At 40.8% G+C, this 24267-nt stretch overlaps 1 protein-coding gene across 1 annotated transcript in view; it reads right to left on the bottom strand.

Annotated features, from left to right (window-relative positions):
* The window catches only part of LOC147730243 (multidrug and toxin extrusion protein 1-like), a 574971-nt gene that overhangs the window by 473803 nt on the left and 76901 nt on the right, over positions 1–24267 (bottom strand). Inside the window, exons 3-4 of the mRNA XM_086955004.1 lie at positions 17547–17648; positions 9346–9414 (exon numbers count right to left, since the gene is read on the bottom strand). Of these exons, the coding sequence (XP_086811130.1) occupies positions 9346–9414; positions 17547–17648 (171 nt within the window). The remainder of the gene's footprint in view (positions 1–9345; positions 9415–17546; positions 17649–24267) is intronic.

Below are 24267 nucleotides of genomic sequence, written 5' to 3'. Positions count from 1 at the left end.
ACCTTCTATAATTTGTGGCACAACAAAAAATTACTTCCACAGATGTTAACCCCAAAGCTTTTGGGGAATACAACATAATTATGCGTGGATATTTTACAGATACAATTGATTTTAAAGGCAGAGTCATTCACACCAAGATTTATGTAGCACTTAATAGAAGAGATATCCTAGGTTGGCGTGATCAAGCTCGTTTAGGCATAGTTCTGAAATCTGGTCATCCTGAACCTGTTGTTCTTGGTGATTGCTATTAATGATAACATAACACAAGACTCAACTTTATGTAAATTATTTGACAAATACAAATCTGTTCTTAGTGAGGATATTGGTTTGGTCAAAAATGTTGAACACACTATAAAATTAAAAGAGAAAGTATTTCCTGGAGTTCAAAAAGTCCGTCCTGTACCCCTTTCTGTCAAGGAGGATCTCAAGAAAGACATTGACCAATTGTGTGCTCAAGATATAATTTGTCCAGTGGAATTATCTGAATTCAGTAGTTGCACGCAAACAATCAGGCGAGATTCGTTTGTGTGCAGATTTACGAGTTTTAAATCGTAATATAATAATAGATGCACATCCTCTGCTCAAAATTCACGAGATGTTGGCTAATATAGGTTGTAGCAAATGTTTTTTCTACCATTGACTTACGATCGGCCTATCACCGAATCCCTTTGGCTGAGAAATCACAACTTTTCACTACTTTTGTAACACCATTTGGAGTGTACATGTACAAAAGACTTCCTTTTGGCTTAGCTTCGGTTGCCAGTATTTTTCAAAGGTTGATGGACAAAATGTTTGATAATTGTCCTGGTATCCAAGCTTTCCAGGATGACATTCTTGTTCACTCGTAATCTTTAGAACAGCATTATGTTTTAGTTGAGAAAGTTTTAAGTATCTTGCAAACTCATGGTCTGATAGTCAACATTAAAAAATGCTATTTTCCAGTTCAAGATGTGGACTATTTGGGTCACAACTTATCGAGCGTTGGTATTAAACCAAAAACGTCATTACTCGATGCCATTAAAAATGCTCCTTGTCCATTAGACATAGATTCTTTAAGAGCGTTTCTTGGCTTGAGCAAATATTATGCTTGTTTTGTTAAAGGTTATGCTTTAGTGGTTCAACCTCTCTGGAATCTTTTTAAAAAACATGCTAAATTTGAATGGGCTCTTGAAACACAAGATGCTTTCAATGCTATAAAAAACATGATTGCTCCAGCAATTTAACCTTTCACACATGGAATTCAAAGCATAATAACGGTTGATGCTAGTGCTAAAGGTCTAGGTGATGTCCTTAGCCAGATGGTCAATGGGCAAGAATGCACAATTGCATTTGCTTCACGCACATTGACATCTGCCAAACTCAACTATAGCACCATTGAGCACGAAGCTTTGGCTTGCACTTGGCCTGTTGAAAAGTTTCGGATGTACATTTGGGGGAGAAGGTTTCAGTTATATACTGATCATAAACCTTTAATGTGCATGTTTGGTGAGAGTTCTTCTAATAAAGCATCTTCTCGTTAGCTAGACTCCAAGAATTCAATTTTGAGATTAAGTATCTTCCTGCTGGGAAAAACATTAGGGCAGATTGCCTTTCACATATTCCCCTTCCCATTCAAGAATTTGTCAGTTCAGATGTTGAATGTGTGTACTCAATTGAAGGTGTGATACAAAACTTTAAAATTAGAAAAGAGGATTGGTTGCAAAACTTTGAACAATATGAATGTTTACAAAATCTTTAAAAATATTTGGTTGCTGGATGGCCTATGGATAGAAGTCTATCAATGGAAAAAAAAAAAATAAACTCAACTAGCCTCTGAACTCTCATTTTCTAATGATATTTTACTACAGCAAGATAAGTTTGTTCCACCTAGGAGTATCAAGGATTGCATACTTTTTTTGGCACATGAAAGTCACCCAGGTACCACAGCTACTGTGAGTTAAATTAAACAAACCTATTGGTGGCCTGGTACAGAAAATAAAGTTAAAACTTATATCAATCAGTGTTCCCAATGTCTTTGTTCAGACAAACATTGGAAGTCATCTAACTCACCACTTTGGCCAAGTGGTGCTTGAAAAAAAATTGGCTTGGATTTCTCTGGTACTTTTTTTGTTTTCAATTCAGAAATGAAATATCTAATTGTTGCTATTGATTATTTTTCAAAGTGGATCTATTTTGCCTTTGTAAAGAGTCCAGATGCCAATACCGTTATTCTATTCCTACAAAGATTGGTTGACACTGAAGGTATACCACAGGAAATTGTAACCGATAACGGATCACATTTCACTGCTAAAGATGTAGATGTGTTTTTAAACAAATCAGATGTCAAACATATTTTGGTTCCTCTTTATAGTCCATCTTCTAATGGTCTAGTTGAGTGTGCAAATCGTTTGTTAAAAGATGCTGTACAAACAGCTTGCGCTAATGGTTTGAACATTCCTACATTTTTATTTCACAAAGTTTGGAACTATAATTGTACAGCTCATAGCACCACAGGTGTGTCACCTTTTATTTTACTCAGAGGTCGCACACCAACTTCAAAACTTAATCCTGCATGGTTATTAAGAACTCATCTCACACTTCTGTTGATTTAGGTAGAGTTTGTGATTATGTTAAAAGAAAACAAGAGTGTTACAAACAGAATTATGATAAACGTATGCATGTCACTGACAAACCTTTATTTCCTGGTGTTTGGAATATTATTAAAAAAAAACATGAACATTTCTAAAGGTCAATCTAAGCTCTCAGCTCCTCTTCAAGTCTTGAAGGTTTCATGTATGGCAGTATTTCTCCAGGACAGAGGTTGGTGGAATAAAAATGCCCTCATTAAAATAACCTCCAAACAAGCTATATCATTTATGATGATAAACGTGATTCAAATGTAATTAATGATTCCAATTCAGATTGGTTTGGTGTGTGTGACGATATTGGTATAACAAATAGCCTGTTTCCAAATTGCTGCTCTGATTTTTCATCAGGGTCCACTTAATCTTTTGGTGAAGGGGATTCAACAAAGATTGTTGCTCATTCTACTTCTATTCCTTTAACTTCTCATGAAGGAGAGGGGGATAGTAGTAGAATAAATGGAAGTGGGAGAGTAAGATCTGTACCACTACATTTTCGAGACTATGTAATGAACTAATGTATTGATTTGTATTTTTTCCTATCTTATTTTAATATGCATTGCATTTATTTAATTCTAATGATTTATATTTATGCTTCTTAGATTAGTTTTCTTTTCTCCTGTAAAAAAAAGGGATGTATAGTATGCAAGTTGGTTCCCTTTTATATTTGTTTGTATTGCATCTTTAAGGAATGTTAAATCTTCGAAGTTCCTGATGACACAGATGTATTCTAGAGTGTGTCAGTATGTGAACAGTTGTGCGTCTTCGCTGAGAATGAATCTTCTACAGTTAATCTTCAACTCGACTCCTATATGTTTGTACTTTGGATATTTATTCTTGGATCATACTACAACTGCCTTCAGCTACAACCCGATTGTACCCCACTATACACACATGGATGTGATTTAATTCAAAATTATTTACTACAAAAGAGCAATATGCTGCCTGAAAGAAAATAGCAAAAACATCTTGGAAAAGCAAAAAAAATCATTGTGAATGCAAGATTAAGTAAAGCATGTGAAATGTAAGCAGTAACAACATAGTTATCTTAACACTTTAACACTCATTATTCAGAAATCAGTGAGTGCTTTTGTCTGACACGTTAGGGACATGACTATAGGACCTGGAAGGGGCCAGTTTTAATGTCTATTGCTTATTTCCTTACAAAACATAACTAGTATGGTTTAAGAAGACCACAGTCAGGAACAGAGCCTCAGTACACATTTTGTTTTCCAATCCAACCATTACATTTTGTTTTCCAATCCACTCATCAAGGAGGTATTGCAGTACCTCCAGGATGGTGTACTTTCCCACCCAGGGAAAACAATGCTGTTCAAAGAAAGAAGAGAAATCAAAAGTAGCACTTCACTGGCAAAACTATAAAGTGGCAGTAATGTGTTTGGGGGTGAAAAAAAACAACCATACCACTTTTCAACCACTCAGTCTTGCTTTATTTATTTTCATATTTTTAACCTTTTATTTCTCTCTGTCCCGAGGTTGCACTTTGGAATAGAAAAATGTCAGAAAAAATATATTTCCAGCAAAAGAGTTTTTAATTTAGTTCCATTTCACAGGGGAACAAATGAAGGAAAGGTGAGGAAAGAGGGGGGGTAAGAACCGTGTCTCGAAGTCATGGTTTTCAGCAAGTGAGGAGGAGCAGGACAGAGGAAGATGGAAGAAGGAAAATGAGAGGGGGAGGCTGACAGAGGCAGAGCAGGAGAAGTAGACACTGTCCTTGTCTTGTCTGGCCAGGCAAGAAGGAGGAGACCAGGTAATTTTCCTTTTCTACCCTACCCGCCCTCCGAGCCTTATCCATGGGCCCTGTCTATTTCTGTAACCCTGGGATGCATGTTTAAAAATAAAACAGTAGAAGGATGGTTTTCATTAAATTAAAGAAGTAGGCGCACAACGAGCCCTGCTGATCCCGCCCACTTTGAACATTGATGTCAATGCTTATTTGCATTCTATTTAAAACAGATATGTGGTATGGAGTCAGTTTCCACAAAATGAAAAAAAATATACTGTGAGCAATCTGCAGACACAAATACCAATTCTACTGCCATGTAGTATGTAACATACAATAATTTGTACAGTGAGCAGTGGAGTAGATCCATTCCTCCCTTCCACGCCCTTCTCGGACACACACTTTTACTCCTAAACTGCAGGGGATTGAATGCCACATAGAGAGTAAATAAACACTCACCAGATTACATCTCCTGCTCTGCTCGCATGGCTGCTGCATTTGTTTTATTTTAAACAGAATTGGCCAAACTAATTCCCTGCTGGGGCCAACTCGGGCTGCATAATTGTAAACACACCTATCTAGATAGAGAGTCTGGGGTGGGAAGTATTGTGACAAGCCGGGGAGATTAATTAAAGTGCAACCTGCTGTGATGAGAGGCCGAAAGGAACTGGGGCGTGGCCCGCTGATCCTTTGTCTAAGGGGAAAAAATTATCCGACTAGGCACACGGCCTGAAATGAATTCAGGGCGCATTGTTAAAGGGAATACAGGGCGCATTGTTAAAGTGAATTCATGGCAAGACATGTTAGTGATAAACAAAAATAATGTGCTCAATAGGCATATGGGTGCCATTGCCGCTGGTAGCCCCTTTTCGGTGCAGGGTTCATAGGTAGATGAGCATTGCAATGATAACACTATTGCTGCAGCGTGTTCCCAAGTCCAGACAGGTTGGGAGGGGTAGCTCTTGAGTCCCAGAGGACTCGGATCAAGCAATGCCTGCGGAGCTGGCAAAAGTTGCAGATGCATAACAGAAGTTGAGCGTTCGGTACCGGAAGCAGGAGGCCGAGGGTGAAACCTAAGCAGATACCTGCACTAGGAAGGTAAACCACCAGCACACAAAGTAATTACAAACTACTGAATTCAAACGTTGAATATAGCGAGCCGAGCCATGTAGAAAAAACGGGGCATGGCCACCACTGCCAAAGTGAAATCACTCACAAGACACTGGAAATAATAAAAATTAAGCCCTGGGTGCCGGAGTCACTGTAGAGGACACAGCAGTAAAATAGGCGTCTTTGATGATTCTGTCTTTGTAAAGTATGTGCTGCGTTCACAGGCCTCCATCGCCATGTATTGCGATAAGCCCCAGTGTGCATTGGTTTGTGCCACAGAGAGTGGTAATAGAGCAACGCAATGACCAAGTCCCATTTCCTCAAGCCACAATAAAAGAATGCATGTTGTGCTCTCAGAAAATATCCAACCTTACAGCTAGATGGCATCCCCTATATTTGTCTTGGTGGGGTCGCCTTGACACCATCAAGATGATGTTATCTCCTATAATTCTTTACACAATTTCCAATATCCCTGTTTCTATCCCAGCCAAATTCTTTAAAAAGATTAATTCGATCCTTTCCTCTTTCTTATGGCATAATAAGAAACCAAGAATGTCCCTTGTCAGACTAATACGCCTCGCTCTTGAAGGTGGAGTCAATTTTCCGGACTTTTTAGCGTATCAAAAAGCATTTTTGCTACGTCAAGCTTCCTTCTGGCTCCAAGATCCCGCCTTACCCTGCCCTTTGTGGATTAAACTTGATCGTCTTCTCCTTTCCCCATTCTCCTTTGCTGAATATATTTCCTTCTCACGTAAGCCCTCCTTGATTCCTACTACTATTCATAAGTTCACTGTCAAGCTCCTTTTATCCTCCAACCCTCCTTCCCCTATGACTGTAGCTGGATTCCTCTCATCCACTATTTGGCATAACAAATATCTTTTAATCCATGACAAACCCTTTTACTGGAAATCCTGGAGGGCCAGAGGGTTGCTCTGGATTTCGCAGTTGTTCTCACATTCTACCTTTCTACCTTTCCACACTCTTTGTTCCTCCTTTGATTTGCCCTCCTCCTTTGCCCCCAAATACCTTCTTCTTAAAACAGCTGTAATGGAGGTCTACACACGGCTCATACAGGCATCGCCTTCTTCTACTTCCCCTGACCATGCCCTCCGACTTCATTCTCTCTTGCATACCACTCCTAAAGCTTCCATTATTTACAAGCATCTTCATGCTCACGCATCTGTTAGACCTAAGTCTAAAGTTGAGGAGCAGTGGGAACAGGACCTTGCTGAATCTTGGCCAATATCCTTGTGGGACAAGATATGGACAAAGGTTCGTAAAACGTCTAGAGCAGCGTCCTTGACGCAATCCTTATTTTTCATCTACAACAGGTTGCTCCATACGCCTTTCACCCTTAACAAAAGGTTCTCCACTGTCTCTGACGTTTGCTGGTCCTGCTCCTCCACTCACGCTACTCTGTTTCATATGCTCTTTCTTTGTAAACATGTGCATGATTTTTGGTTGCAGGTTTGGGCACAAATTAGCGTGATTTTCCATACGTATATTCCCTTTTCTCACACACATATATTTCTAGGGAGCCTCTCTCCCTGTTGGGAGAAGACTGAATTACATGTTCGTATTGTTGATTTGCTCCTGGCTGTTGCAGTCCAACAGATTACTATCAATTGGAAGAACTTCTCTGCCATTTCTTTTAAAGCATGGTGGTATAATGTTTGCCATAACCATAGACTTGATACTGCTTTTGTTTTTCCTGCCCAATTGGCAACCAAGCGTGCAGACCTGTGGCTCCCTGTTACTATGTATTTGGGTAATTGTGTAACCCGTTCTTTTTGTCCGTGGCTTGCTCAGCAGTAGGTTCCTAAACCCCCCTGATACCCTCTTCATTTCCTGTATTTCTCTGCATTATTATCTGCTTTGTCCTTATTTGCTCCTGTTTTTGATGCATAATTATTGTACTTCTTAATTTTTATTCTTATTGCCCATGATACAGTTTCTTTCTTTGTTCCCCATCCCCCCCTTCTCTCCTTCATTTCTCTTGCTTTATTATGTACTGTTACCTTATTTCATGATTAATAAAATTTTCTTGAACTTAAAAAAAAAAGAATGCATGTTAGCAAGTGCAGGCCTGGATAGCTTTGAGGGGCAGGCACATAGAGCAGTGCTCCCTGCTCTGACAATTTGTCGGGCTCCCATGCTCTGCTGTGCGGCAGGTCAGGCTGGAGCCTGCTGACTGATTGGGAGGAGGGAGGAGGGGCAAAGAAAGTGAGACTGAGGAGCCAGGAAATACACAATAAAAACGTAACCAGCTCCTGAAAGGGGCGCAGTGCTGATAGATAAAGTTGACAATTATTAACAAACAACCCAGGAAAGGCTGGGGAGGGGAGGCAGCAGTAACACAACTGCGGTTTTAAGATGGGTGGGAGTAACAATGCTATATTTAAATAGAAGAAGTTAGGGTACTGAAGCTGAACACAGACAAACAGTAACAGAGCAGGAAACCCAAAAAAAAAAGAGTCCCCTAGAGAACAGATAAAGAACCATAGTGGAATGAGACACTACTAAGCTCCTGCTCTGTGGGAGAAACAGAAGAGAGAAAGGAGCGACAAAGAGGCAGGACTGACCACTAGCAAGCAAGGATTTTTAAAGAACACTGACATAGATTAATAAAAAGCAATTGCAAAATAGGGGATGGACTTGATGCACACAGACTGATTACAGCAGGTATCGAAGAGACAGATGCGCTATCTAGCTCGACCTAAAAATGCTTTGTCAATGTGGAAAGCTTCTCTGTACATAAAACATAACAGTCACAGCTGCAATCCCTGGCAATCAGGTCAAACTATAAGTAATAAGTCTCCCTAATGAAGCATGAGTTGTCACTCATATATCAGCTTTAAATATATTTTGGAAATGTTGTCATTTTTCTAAAAACATTGGCTTATGAATTCTGAAAATATATACATTGTCTTCCTGATATTCAATTCTATACCATGAGATGATTTGCATCACTTTTATGGTGCAGACCCAGGGAACAATGTTGGTAAAGGAGTTATATTAGCTGACAGCTTAGTGGCATACACCCATTGTACTGCTTGAGAGCCTCTGTATACTGTGGAAGATGTAAGTATTGGAATAAATCTTTACATCCAGCTTAAGAACTTACTATGAGACTTTTCCCATTATATCTGGAAAGGTATGTTGTGAAATTCAGAGGATTACTCTCCCTCCCTACCATAATTCGCTCTGTAATATAATGTAATGGGTTTAAAAAGAGCACTAATGCTCACAGAATGAATTGTAGGAGCTAAGCGGCTCTCAGTAGTAACACAGAGATTACAAATCATTAAGGAGCTGAAAGGAACCAGGTTTTAAGATCTTTCAAAAATCCCAAATAATCTGATGAGGCTCGCAGTACAAATGGAAGTAGTTCCATAAGCTTCGCTCCCAGAACTATGGCAGATTGTCCTCCTACTCTACGAGTTAGATGAGGTTTAGAGGGGAGTAAAAGGTAAGAATTAGAAGATCCCAACGACTTAAGGAGGGAAAAGATCTTAAACAGCTTCTGCATGCTGCACAGTCCAGATTTATGTATGGATGAATAAATTAGATCTAAGACCTTATATCAAATTCTGTTCTAATTAGGAAGCTTCTGCAGATCCAACAATCTGGGGCTATTACGAATCATTGTTTTGGGGTCGAAGCCCGGCCTTGCTGAAAAATATTTTATGCTCTCTCTTCATGCAACTTGCTGTCTGAGATGTGCTGTATTAGTATAAACGTAAGTTGCGGATGAGGAAGAAGTTATGAAATTGTTTGCAGAATATATTGACAACCCTCACAGACAACCTGAGACTTAGAAGAGTGCAGTGAAAAAAGAGGAGGTAATGCCTGGGGTATTCCATTAATTACCTGTGAAATCAGCGTGTCACAAGCAGAAGAAAATCCAGTTCCCACAGAAACACCAGTCACAGAAACAACCTGCAAATATTCAGTCAACGCAATATGGATTAGGTTTACATTGCAATACATGTCAGTCACAGTTCGATCTCTCACACACACAAACTCCTGTTCCAGTGAGTAGAAAAGCATCCTTTGTCCAAACTCAGAAAATAATACAATCACGTTTACAACACCATATTGTACACACCTTTCGCTTGAGTCTCAAGTTACATTTGGATTTGGTTCACTTACTTGACAACTTCCTTCCTAACTTCCGGAAGTACTTACAAATATATAATATTATATATATATATATATATATGTATATATATATATATGTATATATATATATATATATATATATATATATATATATATATATATATATATATATATATATATATATATATTGTCATGTCAACACTGCATTGTGTGCATTCCCAATATCCCTTTTCTACACCACACTAAGCATATGTAATCAGTTGCACAACCTCTTCTCTTTTTTTACAATCACGGCTAACCATAAGCTTACATCTATACGTAGTGCTAATAATACTGCATAACCACACTGACATTGATTGATGACATCGATTGAATTTAAGGTATCTAGACGGTAGGCTGTCTGTAATGTGACATGGTTGAATAGGTACCTATTATGAATTAGTGATTTGCATTTTTTTTCCGATACACGACTTTTACAGCGCCACGCTTTAAATATGATTCCGCAGTACGCACATTAAAAATATATTATAAATGTATGTGTACATGTACAAATACGAAACTATGGCCTGCTTGTGGTTTCAAATGAAGCATTATTAAAATGAAGATGTGTAGAGGTATTATAATGGAAAGGAAAGGGACAAAACATTATGTTTGAAATTTGACATGCAGTATGTTTTCAGTGTCTATGCACAACAGTGACGTAACTGTTTTGGCGCCAAATGTGAGTTTTTAAATATATGCCTTACTGCCTGTTTGTTTGTCAGTGAGCAAGGACACATCCTCAGTTACAACTATTTTCGTGTCTGTGACCCTGGTTTGTGCAGCGAAGCACTTGGGAAGTGGAGTGGATATATATATATTATCTGTCAAATTCATTATAAACACCAATATACTTAGTATACCCTCTCTGCATACATACGAACAATCTTAGCACATGTTAAACCGCTATTCGTATATAGATGATTGTGAGAAACAACATCATTCCAAGATGGCGTCCATATTGATGTCTGAGGGTTCAGTCCTATGCTGTTGTCAATGATTGTTAAGAAACTTTATTAACATGCTGTCTCTGAGTCACGATTGATACACTGACGAAGGCTTACGCCGAAACGCGTCTGTGCGTTTTTCCCTCACAATAAACCCTTCCATGACTCATTACCCTCCTTGAGTGTTGTATCTTTTCTCTGAGCCGTGAAAAGTTCGAGCGCAATGTAATACGGCGTCCCACGAGCCGTTAGCAGCACCCGTTCGAGAGTGAGCAGCTTTACGTGGGAGACGAGCATTTTCCGACAGGAGCCACGCTGTGCACCATCGCGACCGCTGAGGCAGAGATCCAACTCTTCCGGATTAGGACTACACTGCAAGGAGAGCGCTGGAGTTATCTGGGGCCCCTGACGGGAGACGTCTTATCCGATGAGCCTCCATGTTTACACATTTATGTAAAAGACAGCGGGCGATAGCGATAGGCCGGCAAAGGAGGGGGACGAGTACTCGGAAGCAGGGGAACCGCACTGTGAGTCGAAGGGATAACAGTGCAACACTTTTAAAGGAACAGCATGTTTTCGGACACTGAACGAAACACTGCAGCCAAGGATATGTTCAAACGGCGTACTACGCCCTCTGAAACAGTAACTACACCAACAATAACACCACAGAACAACAAGCTGAAGGAAATGTTCACAAAGCTGGTGAGGCTCCATGAACGTGAAGTGCGCAAGTGGTGGGAAGCTACGAGTTTAACAAACTATGTGGAGGAGTAGAGAGTTCCAAGAGGCTTAAGGGTCCACACTGTACCATCTTATTAACACCCAGATCCTCAACTCCTGACAGATTGGTTCGAGCACCCAGCATCGTACTGTGAAGGCACCCTCAAGATTTTAGTCAAATACGCCTGGAGTGACAGGGAGAAGGCGATGGGTGAAATCAAGCAAGTAGATGAAGAGCTGGAGAAGGAGATGGACCAGGGTCAAAAAGCATTGATATCCCAGATGAGGGATCAAATGAAGGCAAGGATCACTAAATATGAGCAGAAGATATGTCTGCGCAAACAAGAAAAATACGAGCGTGATGCCAATGACTACTTGACGGGCTGGGTACTTACCTGCGCTAAAAAGTATGATGCTCCACGCAAGGCTCTTCAAAAGGGAACCGGGGCTAGCTATGGTACCAGCATTACACCAGAGACAGAGACTATTACCTCGGAGTCTGATGTCACCGAAAACGAATCCGGGGACGAACAACCTACACCAGGTGGCTCAGAAAAACAAAACGCTGCCCACATTACTCAACATGCTCGACCCAAAAGAACCCCTTTTCAGGAGGAATTCGAGGTCATCAGAAAGTCCTGGCTGCGCGACGGGAAGAACAAACCGCTGGATGCAGATGCAACCACAGGGGGATCAGGAGGACAAGGAGGACGAGGCGGGCAGGCGGCGGGAAGAGGAGGCAGAGGAAGTGCAAGAACCTCCCGCTGGTCCAACCGCAATACGGACAAAAAACAATAATGAGCGGCGATGATGACCCTAAACCCTCGGCCAATTTAACAGTGATTAATTTGACTGAAAGGGAATTGACCGATGCGGAAACGGAAGTACTAAGCCTGGGCCTCACATTCTGCCCCACCAACGATCTGGAGTACACGCAAACTAGAACAGACCTGTTCCGCTTTACCAGGAAGCTTAAACTCCACAAACACTTCAAACTACGTCCTCACTTGAAAGAACATAACAATAAGGGCATGGGGTGACGGCAACAGACACCCTCAGCAGCAGAGATCTGCCAGCAATTGAGGCCCTTGAGGATTTGCAATCAGAACAGGATCATGACATCAGTCATCTGAATATAGCACAACGAACAATCCTACAAGGAATTGGACAAGAGAGGGACGAGAGCGCGTTTAAACCTACCTCAACTTTTGTGCCACAATTACCCCGGACGCTGTGGATGTTTTTACTGAAGCCATGAAGAACGATCTCATGCAATACAGGAAAGCGGACCACTCAGCTGCAAAGCACAATATCACTGATCGCCAGCGATTGGCGTTGACAAACCTGACGAACGATAAAACCCTTGTGATCAAGCCCTCCGACAAAGGGGGGAATGTGGTCATAATGGGTAGCAATATAAAAAAGAAGCACAGAGGCAACTTGCAGATGAAAATTTTTACAAGAAATGTAAACTGCTATATACCAACAAAGTATCACAGAATATGAGACACTAATCCAGAAGTGGTACAGTCTTCAGATGCTGGGGAAAGACGAGCATCTCTTCCTAAGGAGCAATAACCCGATGATACCCACCTTCTATCACCTCCCTAAGCTACATAAAAATATTGACTGTCCCCCAGGCCGCCCTATAATCTCATCCATTGGCAGCTTGACGGAGAACATGTCACGTTTCATGGACAATATTCTGTTCCCTCTGGTGGTAAAACTGGAATCGTATATACAGGACACCAAAGACTTTTTATTCAAAATACAGGAACTAGAATGGAGCCCACGATATCTGTTGATGGTGCTGGACATTACCAGCTTATACACTTGCATAGAACATGGGCATGGCCTGGAGGCAATCAGACATTCTTTAGAACAGCGCCAGATGAGATTTGCTAAACACAATGAAATGATTGTTGAATTCACAGAATTTTGTCTAACACACAATATCTTTCTTTTTGAGGACCAGCTATATATCCAAAGGTCTGGTACGGTGATGGGCACCTGCTTCGCTCCCAGCTACGCAAACTTGTTCGTAGGCAGGTGGGAGGAGCAGGTGCCCAGGAGCTGCACAGTTGGACAAGATACAGGGGAGGTAGTATGCTGGCATCGTTACATCGACATTCTATTCATCGTCTGGAATGGTGAGACAGACACAGCTGAAGAATACCTCAAGGTACTTAACACCAATGACCTAAATCTCCATTTCTCAGGCTCAATTAGTCTGGTGGCAGCGGACTACTTGGATCTGAAGATGTTTGTCGAGGGGGACCAGCTGCATACTGCCCCCTATAGAAAAGAAACTGCTGGCAATTCTACACTCTTTGCCAGCAGTAGCCATCCTCCCCAGCTTATAAAGAGCATTCCTCACGGAGAATTCCTAAGGCTCTGAAGAAATTGCTCCAGGGATTCAGATTTTGAGGCGGCTGCCTCGGAATGTTTAGTGCGCTTTTCTGTCAGAGGCTATGGTGAGAAACTCCTCAACAAAACATTGAAGAAGGTTAGAGGGATTCAGAGGGCAACACTATTGACCACTAGAAATCAAGGTGTTGGTCGAGTCAAAAATGGTGCTGCCAACGAAGGGAAGTTCCGATTGATCACCCCCTATTCATCAGGTGAGAGCAATGCTTAACAAGAACTGGCATATATTACAAACGGACAGCATACATAAGGAGGATTTACCTGCCCATCCTTTACTAACTTTTAGTAGAGCAAGATCATTGGGCGATATACTGGTCTCCAGTCACTTAGAGAAACCCATACCTAAAACCAACACCTAAAAACAGATGAAAGGTTTCTTCCCTTGCGGGCGGTGTAAAGCCTGTGTCGGCAGCAGAAGAGTGCTTTCGTATACCATACCCGACACAGCGAGAACACTTCCCATCAAGAAATTCATAACCTGCACTTCTCAGTTTGTAGTGTACTGTCTGCTCTGCCCGTGTGGCTTCCGCTACATTGGCAGTACAATCAAGGAACTCAAACTGAGAATATTGGAACATCTACATGCAATCGAAAAAGCGGATCCCGCATACCCGGTTGCACGGCATTTGGATGAAGAACATGGGAAAGATTGCAATAAACTCCAATTCTTTGGGTTGGATATTGTCCCACCCAATGCTAGAGGAGGTGAACGCTTGAGGAGACTGCGCAGGTTAGAATCATGGTACATTATTGAGCTTTCCACCAAACATCCAGGAGGACTCAATAGTGGAGAAGAAATGGCATTCCATCTAGGGAAGTAACACCATACTATTAGTATACCCTGTGGAATTAGCCTCCTTTAGAGTTAGAACAGGGGGACCTCCATCAGCATGCCATTCTTTGACTTGTATCATCTGTAGTCTGAGAGTCATACTTGGGAAAGGAATAGGATGGGAATCTCCACGGTCATATATAAACATACAGATAGAATAGAGATAGTGATTTTCTCTCTTGACTCTCTGTTTTAATTTAATAATCCTTCATTCTGCTGCCCTTTATGAACTTCATTCAGCCCTGTTGTTCTGTATTTTTGGTTTTCATTGCAATCTACCCTACATTCATCCACCATCTATGCAGTTAAGGTAGGGCTAGAAGTACACCATTGAAAAACCTGGTTGCTGTGATTTGAATTGAACTTGGTGTACAATAACTTGAAAACAACCCTTATTGAGGAAATCGAGGAAATAGGACTTTTCTAACTGTACAGAAAGAATGCATAGATTTTATGGATGTTACCAAATTTAACAATAATATATTTCCGTACATTCCGTATTTTGATTTAAGTCGATTGATCTCGATGAATTGTGATGATGTTATCATTCTTTGATGAACTGCAGTGTTTATTTATTATCTTTTCAGTATATACAAAACACTTTAATCATGATGATACAACTTGTACATAGGACATTAGCCGGTCCACGGCTTTATTTCTATCAAATTCATTATGAACACCAATATACTTAGTATACCCTCTCTACATACATACGAACAATCTTAGCACATGTTAAACCGCTATTCGTATATAGATGAATGTGAGAAACAACATCATTCCAAGATGGCGTCCATATTGATGTCTGAGGGTTCAGTCCTATGTTGTTGTCAATGATTGTTAAGAAAGTTTATTAACATGCTGTCTCTGAGTCACGATTGATACACTGACGAAGGCTTACGCCGAAACGCATCTGTGCGTTTTCCCCCCACAATAAACCCTTCCATGACTCACAACCCTCCTTGAGTGCTGTATCTTTTCTCTGAGCCGTGAAAAGTTCGAGTGCAATATATATAAATATATATATATATATATATATATATATATACTAGCAGCCCGTCCCGACATTGTCCGGGTATGAATTGCTGCCGGCCAGTAGTATATTGTTTTGTAGGATTTCGTTTGGATAGCATTTCTTATCTGTGACAGGCCTGTGAAATGCTCCGAATCCAAGTGCACTGCTGATGCACTTAAGAGTGCACGTTCAGTAGGGTGTGAACTCGAGTTTCCCTACTTTATTTTTCCTTGCAATATTAAATAACGCGAACTCGACAACATGGCATGAGCACGATTTACCTTACAGAAGAACACATTCATTTGTGGTAGGCACAGGGAGACAAAGCGATTTGGCTGGAATCACAGGATGTTGAGCTGAAGCCAAGATTCAAACATAGCTCCCCAGCTCTAAAGTTCGCAATTCTAGAACTTGTGGCGGGAGGTGTGTCTAAAAGCTTATGTCGGTGCTGGCCATCAATGAGAGAGACCTGATCATTTTTCAAATGGGTGGTGAAAAAATATGAGTATGTTGCTGGAGATGTGGGCCCCCGTGCCACCAATGTACTTACCGGGGAGGGGTAAACAACTATTATTCCGCAACTTTCTTTCCGCATACCATCACTTCCCATACTTTCATTACGAAAGAACCATGACTCCGCAATGCCATTATAACGCATGGCATTACATTTTATATGCTTTTACCACACAAACATTTACAACAAAATTCGTTGTAAATGCATGAATGGTAAAAGCATGTTTTATTTTAAAATAATTGGATAAGGTAAGTATGGGTATATGTTTTGGGGTACTGAGGTCTATGTTTTGGGGTGTTTGGGTATTTTAAGGGTTCGGAAATAGTTTTGGGTTATGGGGTACAGGGGTAGTTTTAGGGCTTAGGGATAGGTATGGGTTTTGGGGTACAGGGGTATTTTAAGGGTTCAGGGCTAGGTTTGGGTTTTGGGGTACAGGGGTATTTATAGGGTTCAGGGCTAGGTTTGGGTTTTGGAGTACAGGGGTATTTTTAGGGTTTAGTGATAGGTTTGGGTTTTGGGGTACAGGGTATATTTATAGGGTTAAGATGGGTTAGTGTCTAAGGGTGTTTGGGCATTTTAAGGAGTAAGGGTGGGTTATGATAATGGAGTGCAGGGGTATTTAAAGGGAGCAGGGTGGGCTTAGCACGCGATATGAGATATGGCATGAAGGGCGGAATGTACCACACGCCCCCAGTGTTTGTCACGCCCACAACACACACCCACAGCACAACGCAGGCACGCCCACAAGGGACTACTTTGCTGGCACGGTTCTTTTACCTTTTAAATGTATATGGTGGGCGTCTGCATAGACTATGTCTTCTGCTGCAACTGCCCTTTCCAACGCTGTATTGGGTGTTGTAATTGGTGCTGTGGTTCCTGAGATTACCCGCCTCAAAGGTTTGGGCTCTCTCTTTATTATATTAGTATGGATAATTACAGAGCAGCAGTATCCGCCACTCTGTAGTTATAGTGAGGATTCCGAAAGATAGGAATTCCTGGGAAGTCCTTAGGAATGCAAAAGGCAACACTTAATAAATTGATGTCACGTCCCTTCTTTTTCTTGTAAAAGAGAAATAACTTTATCACACACACTACTAAATACTGCACGCACATTGAAAAATGTACACCCATAAGAAGCTAGAAATGCCTTTAGAGACATCCTCAAAAGACCTCACAGCCATCAGAGGGTACACAGTAAAGTGAAGCCCCACAGAACCCTGTACACCATACATTGAAGTCACACGGGCTGCGCATCTGCAGGCCCTATGAAATAAAAGCAAAATACCCCCTTATATTTAGAAAACAATACAATGGGCGGCAGTTCAGAAAAGAGCTGCATCTTTTATTCGGATTTAGTATGCTAAATAATTCAAAAATAACACTAACATTTAATGGTAATATTCTCAGGATTATTAGTATTGATGTATTTATTGATAAAACCATGTACATTATACGTACAGCATTGGCAAGCGTGACGGCATCCAGCTCCACTTTTCCAAGATGACCACAGAATATGCTACTGACAATGCCGATTGTGTATGTCAATAAAACAGAAACGATCTGTCAAGATAGAAAATGAAACACCATGAAGAAAGTTAGAAAAATATAAAGATAAAATACATATTATTTTTACATTCAACCATTAGGATTAGCTTCCAGACCATGGAAATCGGTTTCATGGTCTTTGCCTTGGTTCTGAGGACTCATCATTTTTAGAATCCTTCCCTAAATACTGCCCTCCAGCCAAGAATTGTCAGCGTTTGAAAGAAAAAGTTTTTTTTTTACACCTGCCTTATATGCCTGGCTACGGTATCAGACTGAGGCCTGCTTTATAAAATGTCCTTCTATGCCCAGATGAAACTTACTCCTGGAAGTTCAAGGGTATGTGAAGGTCAGTATCAAGTCACACTCCATCTATGGCCTGGTTACAAATTAGGCAGAGTGGTATCCCCAGGAAACCAGTGCGCCTCTTAAACATTGTGGGGAACAGGATTACATTGGAGACATTTGCAACAGTTCCAGACACATGCTTTAAGTACCCGAAGTCTTTCAATTGATCACCCAACATCAGTAGTCTTAAGCCTTTGTTATGAATATTACATCTTTTCTATTGTGGGTGTTTCCTTGCTTGAGTTGCATGTGCTAGTCAATTAATCAAAAAGGAATATGTGTGATTATTATGACGCATATTGACTTTATATTATTATGTTCTACAATGTTATAACCATGCTTAGGAGAATATAGTTGCAGCATTTAATCTAATTGCTGACTGCTGTGTATTGCATTAGCTTTTTATTGATTTCGAAGATTTTCCAGAAGGATGTCAACTATGCTTCTTGTCAATTGTAGGTATTCAAAAGAACCCAGACTTGTCCTGACAAGCACTTAAGACCACTTTCTGTTGATTGTTTACAGTAAGAGTTTTTAACAACAATGAAATAAGGTTATAAAAACTGAGCACAGAGAGTGCAGGCTAGAGAGAAATCTTCACACCAGATGACACTGTAGCAGGCCGTAAATAATCATATCTCCGGTTCTCACCGAAGGCTATCATGATGGAAGGCACTTAGCTTTCACTCGCCTGGCTAAAATTAGATTAGCACTTCAATTAGCAAAATTTAGGGTAGGATTGCTATAAATTTATCAAAGCATAGTTGTTGGAGTGGTTCCTTTTAGTAAACGTTACAGCTACCATTGTCTTTGTCTTTATTGTGGTTACAAATCATTCTGTGTGTACTAGACAGGATTCTGATTTTAAATAATTATTTAAAATGTATCCCTCATGTTCTAGTGATCTTTAGTGTGTAATTCTTTAAAGAAAGAGGTCTTATGGTTCCACTAACAAAACTTGTGTGTCTTATTGATTGATCATTAACTGAAAAACATCTCGCTCAAGTATGCTAAAGTAGATTTGGGGTTATTGAAGTTTAACTTTCCTCCTGATTCAGGCTGGCTCATTCACTGAGTCCTTGTAGCCAGTGGGTCTAAAAAACGAACGAACCCTGTGCTTCTAAAAAAGTCTAGAATACCTATCACCCCTCTGTCTCATTGCTTGATACACACAAGAGGTAGTATAGACGTACAACTAAAAATAAAACCTATACATCCATGTCCCTGCTAAATATGCATAGGGGGAGCCATATACAGCATACATTAATGCTGTGTATCATTCTAAATGGGTGAAAATAGGTAACCAGACACACCTGGCCACATTCAAATGCACATCAAAAAACAATTGCAAACAGTAGCACTTAAATATATTTAACACTCAAAGCCATACCCTCTTCCTTTTCTGCTGCGCATCGCATTAGAGCCAGAGTGCTGTGTGAACAAGAACTGATGCTGCCCATCCCACTCAAAAGGAAGAGGAACTTCACTGAGACAGAGGCAGAGCTTGTGGTGAAGCTTTGTAGCTGACCACTATTACAACCTTGATGATGTGCCTCCACATATCCTGAGGGTAGTGGTGAAGCAGGCGTTGTGGCAAGACATCACCTATATGGTGAAATTATCTGGGGCGATATCCATTACAAGCTAAAAAATGGTGGGATCAGAGGAAGCATCCTATATCTCGTGGGGAACACGAATCATGGTTTTGTCTCAACCTCTGGACCAACATATCCTCTCCAACATGTATTCTTAGCTGCTTAGCATACAAGCTGTAGAGACCACCATTGTCAGCCCAGTTAGAAAAGGCAAATATTCACTGCTGGCAACACATCACACTCCTTGTAAAATGTACAATGGCAACAGCATAGAGCCTGTCACAAGACACAGGGCCTAATCAAACACCCTTAGTAGAAAACATTTACAGTGAATACATGTCCACACAAAGGCAACAAATGCACAAGTTGATAGTCTTCTCCTTTACTCATCCGAGACCATGAGTGACTGCGCACATGCACTTTTCACATTTCTGTGAGAGCTGACATAATTTATTTTGTCCATGTTAACCATTGTCGTACAGGGTGATTATGTCAGATCCTTATCTCATTTTATCAGATCTTACCATTTATAAGGATCTTCAGTCAACTGGACCTTTTTATCTGCTAAGAAGTGTAAATGGGAGAAAACCAATACAATCACCTTCATCTATAAGACTTGTCAATTTAGTCTCGGGAAAGATCACTGAACTCCAACGTACAATTTAAGGGTATTATTACAAAGCCAAAAATGATTGAACATACAAGCACCTCATAATGAGATTGAAAAGTACATGGGCATTAAAACAAAATTCATTCTACGGACCAATCTAATTCGGTGAAACGTGAAAAGGATAATCAACTCCAAAAAGATTAAACAAGCAACAACTGCTCCAATATCCGAATTGGTCTTCATCAGTTTACAGAAAAAGGAAAATGAATAGGTTAATTCTGCCCTTACTCTAGCGATAAGGTGACATCCCTACATAGCATCCTTCAGACAAATTCGAGAAATAGGTGTCAGCTTGTGAAGACTTCCTAAGAAGTACATTCACTTTGGAAAGAGTAAGAGACTAAGTAAGTCTTCAGCCTAAGAATTGATCCCTTCTCTTACCATCCTAACAGCTCTCTGCTCTCATCAGCCCTATCTGCCTTGTCTGCCTCTCTCTCTCCGGGGCACTGCCCCTAATACAAAACGAACAACTCAAAACACGGCCCGAAACACCTCCTCTGGATGGACATCTTCGGCAGGTGATTTTCCACAACTTGCTCTTCGTCCAAGAACGCTTGAGTTGTCCTAGGGTCCTTGGTTCTCCAGCGAGCTTCCAATTATCAAATTCCGCTGCAACTTTGTAACATGTCTCAAGGAAAATATATTTCAGGCCTTCTCGATTCTGCTAACATAAGAAACCACGCACAGGCCTTCCATGACAAACGTGAATTCTCATTTCAGGCCTTTACCTAACAAACCTACACAATTAATAATGTTGCAATTATTACTGCTACATTTCTTAACTTTAAAGCACAATTATGTCTACACGAGCAGACTTTATAGCGCACGTTTAAATCTAATTTATTACATTATACAGAATGAGTCATGGAACACTCGCAATAAGCAGTTATATTTAAATGTCGTTAACACTCTTCTACTAACAAACTAATTTTCAAACTAATTTTCTAACATACGCATACATTATTCATTATTAAATCCACATTTTCTAATGATTAAATGCTTAGTTCAAAACAGGATACATATGGGTGCGGACTAACGGTGATTATGATGCACCCCTACAAATTTCAGGATAACATAGCGCTCTGTCAAGGGCATGCTCTTTAGACATTTTTAACTTCACTTTCATGACTGTTAGCTCTAATTAAGAATTCCAACGTTGTCAGCTCAGCATCTAGAAATTTACATTTCTTGTATCTTCCCTGAAGGTCATTGGTGTCTTTCTCATCAGATTGAAGTTGGAAATGTAGTCACTGTCTCTTCACTAATGTCATACCACAATGTGTACGTTAGTATGATTTTGTTCACATTCTCCCCCTACCCCAAATCAAAGGATCAGTGAGTGTCTCGCTCCTTCTCATTCACAGCTCAGGGGGGAAAAGATCTAAAGGATAATGCTCCATCCACAAGAAGAGGTAAATATGCAATTCAGGAAGGGAACCCACTTTTTTGCTGACTGTCATCACAGTAGCACACAGCACTGCACAGGGCAAGGAAGTTGTATAAAAAAATCAAGAGGTGGTAGGAGTGTGGGCATGGAATTTGGGGCTTTGAGGTGAAGATGGTACATGGTAAGTACAAAAACGTATATTCTTTAAGAATCTCTCAAAATGTCTGCCTGAGACGAGAGAGGAATCACCTATTTGGAAGTGGAAGGGGGATCGGATGGGCATTACAATTTATGACATGTAAATTGGTATACTCTTTAATGGAAGAAATGTTCTCAGTGCCACGATGCTACTAAGGTGGATTCAGCTGGCTATGGTGGTTCTGCCAGGCCTTTACAGGATCCGGTGCTGAAGTGGGCTGATCCAGGATTTGGGATTTTGTTTAGTGTCAAGGTGACCTTACCAGGATGTCCAGGGTCTTGATCCTGGACCAGCCATAGAGATCCTCCCAGAGCATCTGTGTGTACCTGGCTGTTCTTATTCCATCCCCACTGCAGTGGAATTCCCAGCTATGTCTTGCAAGATCACCTCGATGTATTCAGGCTAGCTCCACTCTCTGCACCCCACTTATTAGGGGAATCTTTCGAGCACTCTCTCTCCCCAACAATGTCAACTTCCTGCTGGACAAAGTTGAGGGCCTCTCTTCAGCCTTTTTGGGCAGTGACTGAAGATTTACCAGAAGGATGGAGATGGATGTTGTTAAGTTTGGTGATTGACTCAAAAAATGTTGATTTTTGCATATCTGCTTCACTTACTTCTGGGTACTGCCTGATTATTTCACAAATGCCATGTATGCATATGCAGGGTAGGATATGAAAAGGGTAGATAGCTGTGCCAGAATTGGACAGAGTGATAGGATGGCCCACAATTCATTGAGGGGTCCCAATGACTGCCATACAGAGGAATTGTCTGCATCTGCCACTTGTTTTACATGTTTGCCTAGCACAAATTTAAATGCAAATAAGTGTATCTATATATGCAATAGATGAATTGTTCCGCACTCAACAAATGTGGATGAAAAAGCATTTTACTGGTATTCATGACACGTATCTAGGTACAACATGAAGCATGTTATACTGTGTCACATGCAAGTATTAGTTGTGGGTGTTCACGGCCATGTGTAGCTACTGCATCAGAGTGCATTCAACAGTGGTATCTCAGAATGTTATGTATGGACAGAGAAAGAAACCACATTTAATCCTTGACATAACATTGTACTATCACTGTGATGCAACAACCACACAAGCAGCTCAACTTTGAATCCACACGTTGGTTGGCCTTGGCCTTTAGGCATTGTAAAAGCGTACAGACATGGATAAAACTGGAGTTCTGGGGACTGTGTAGGTGTATGTCAGATGGTCTTGTGCAACAGGCAAGGATGAGCTTGCACACTACTTCACAGGGAAGTATAGTAGCACCCACCCCACCCCCATGCAAGCAAAAGCTCTGCACTGGAACTTGAGGATGCTGTATGTATTATATATGACTCCAATGGTCTGTTAATGCACAGTGGATGGACATCTGAAGGATTTGAGTGGATAGGGATGGAGTTCATGTGCACCATTAGCTGTACAGAAAGTCATGGATATGTGTATTACAATTGCTCTCCAGTCACATTTATTCACATTTCACTAATGTATTCATTAACAAACTACCATTGTGGGTCACGTAGAGGAGAGTGCTGTGTGATGTAGCACCCACTGTTATGTTCCACCTCCAACGAAAATGCAGTCACTGAGTGTGTTTGATGCACTCACATAGCAGCCACCTTTTAACATAAATCTTAAGAAACAAAATCTATGGACTAGACTCATGGACAATGAAACTATCTTGTATTGTATCACGAAAGTAAAGGCAACGCACATAGATATGAAGCAGCAACTGGCAAGGAAGGCAGCTTGGACTTTGCTTTATTTTCCAGTCGTATCAAATGCAATAGTGGTGTGCCCATTTGGGGTGTTTGAAGGGACAGGGTTGTAGTCACATGCTCCAAGCATGTGGAGGAAAGGGCATGTCACGTATTGACTTCCAGCTGTGACTGGCCTGTGATGTACTGCTGCACTCAAATGTTAATAAATATCAATACCTGAGGCATGCACCAGTATTGGTTTGCCTATGAGATTGCAGAAATGGTCCCTCTAGTCCTCTGGAATCAACCAGTGCCAGGAAGTGAAGTGCAGCAAACACCTTGACATGGGCATGTGTTGGAATGAAAATGTTTTCGTTATTTGGCCTGTACATTGTTCTATGTAAGTTAGCATTCGTGGCACTATTTTATATTTAGTCGCCATCTTGAACCAAGCTCGAAACTGCTTCTTGTCTTTTAGAGAAAACGGGTTGTGAAAAGTCACATTTCTCCAAGGTTTGGCCTTGCTTTGCCAATGAACACTGTTCTTATTAGCGCATACCTTTCCCACTAGATAGACTCCTTCTCCCGCTAGTCTAGTGGCAGGCACGGACAGAGTGGCCTTGGATTGGAGATAGTGTGTGCCCGGCCTCACAATTGAAACCAATCCTTCTGTTCTTCTTTGTTTTATCTGCGTCTGTTCGGAATATTCCATTATGGGTGTGCCTTCATT

Source organism: Lissotriton vulgaris, chromosome 2_1 (assembly GCF_964263255.1).
Source record: "Lissotriton vulgaris chromosome 2_1, aLisVul1.2, whole genome shotgun sequence".
NCBI lineage: Eukaryota > Metazoa > Chordata > Amphibia > Caudata > Salamandridae > Lissotriton > Lissotriton vulgaris.
This window is presented reverse-complemented; position numbering and strand designations above follow the sequence as displayed.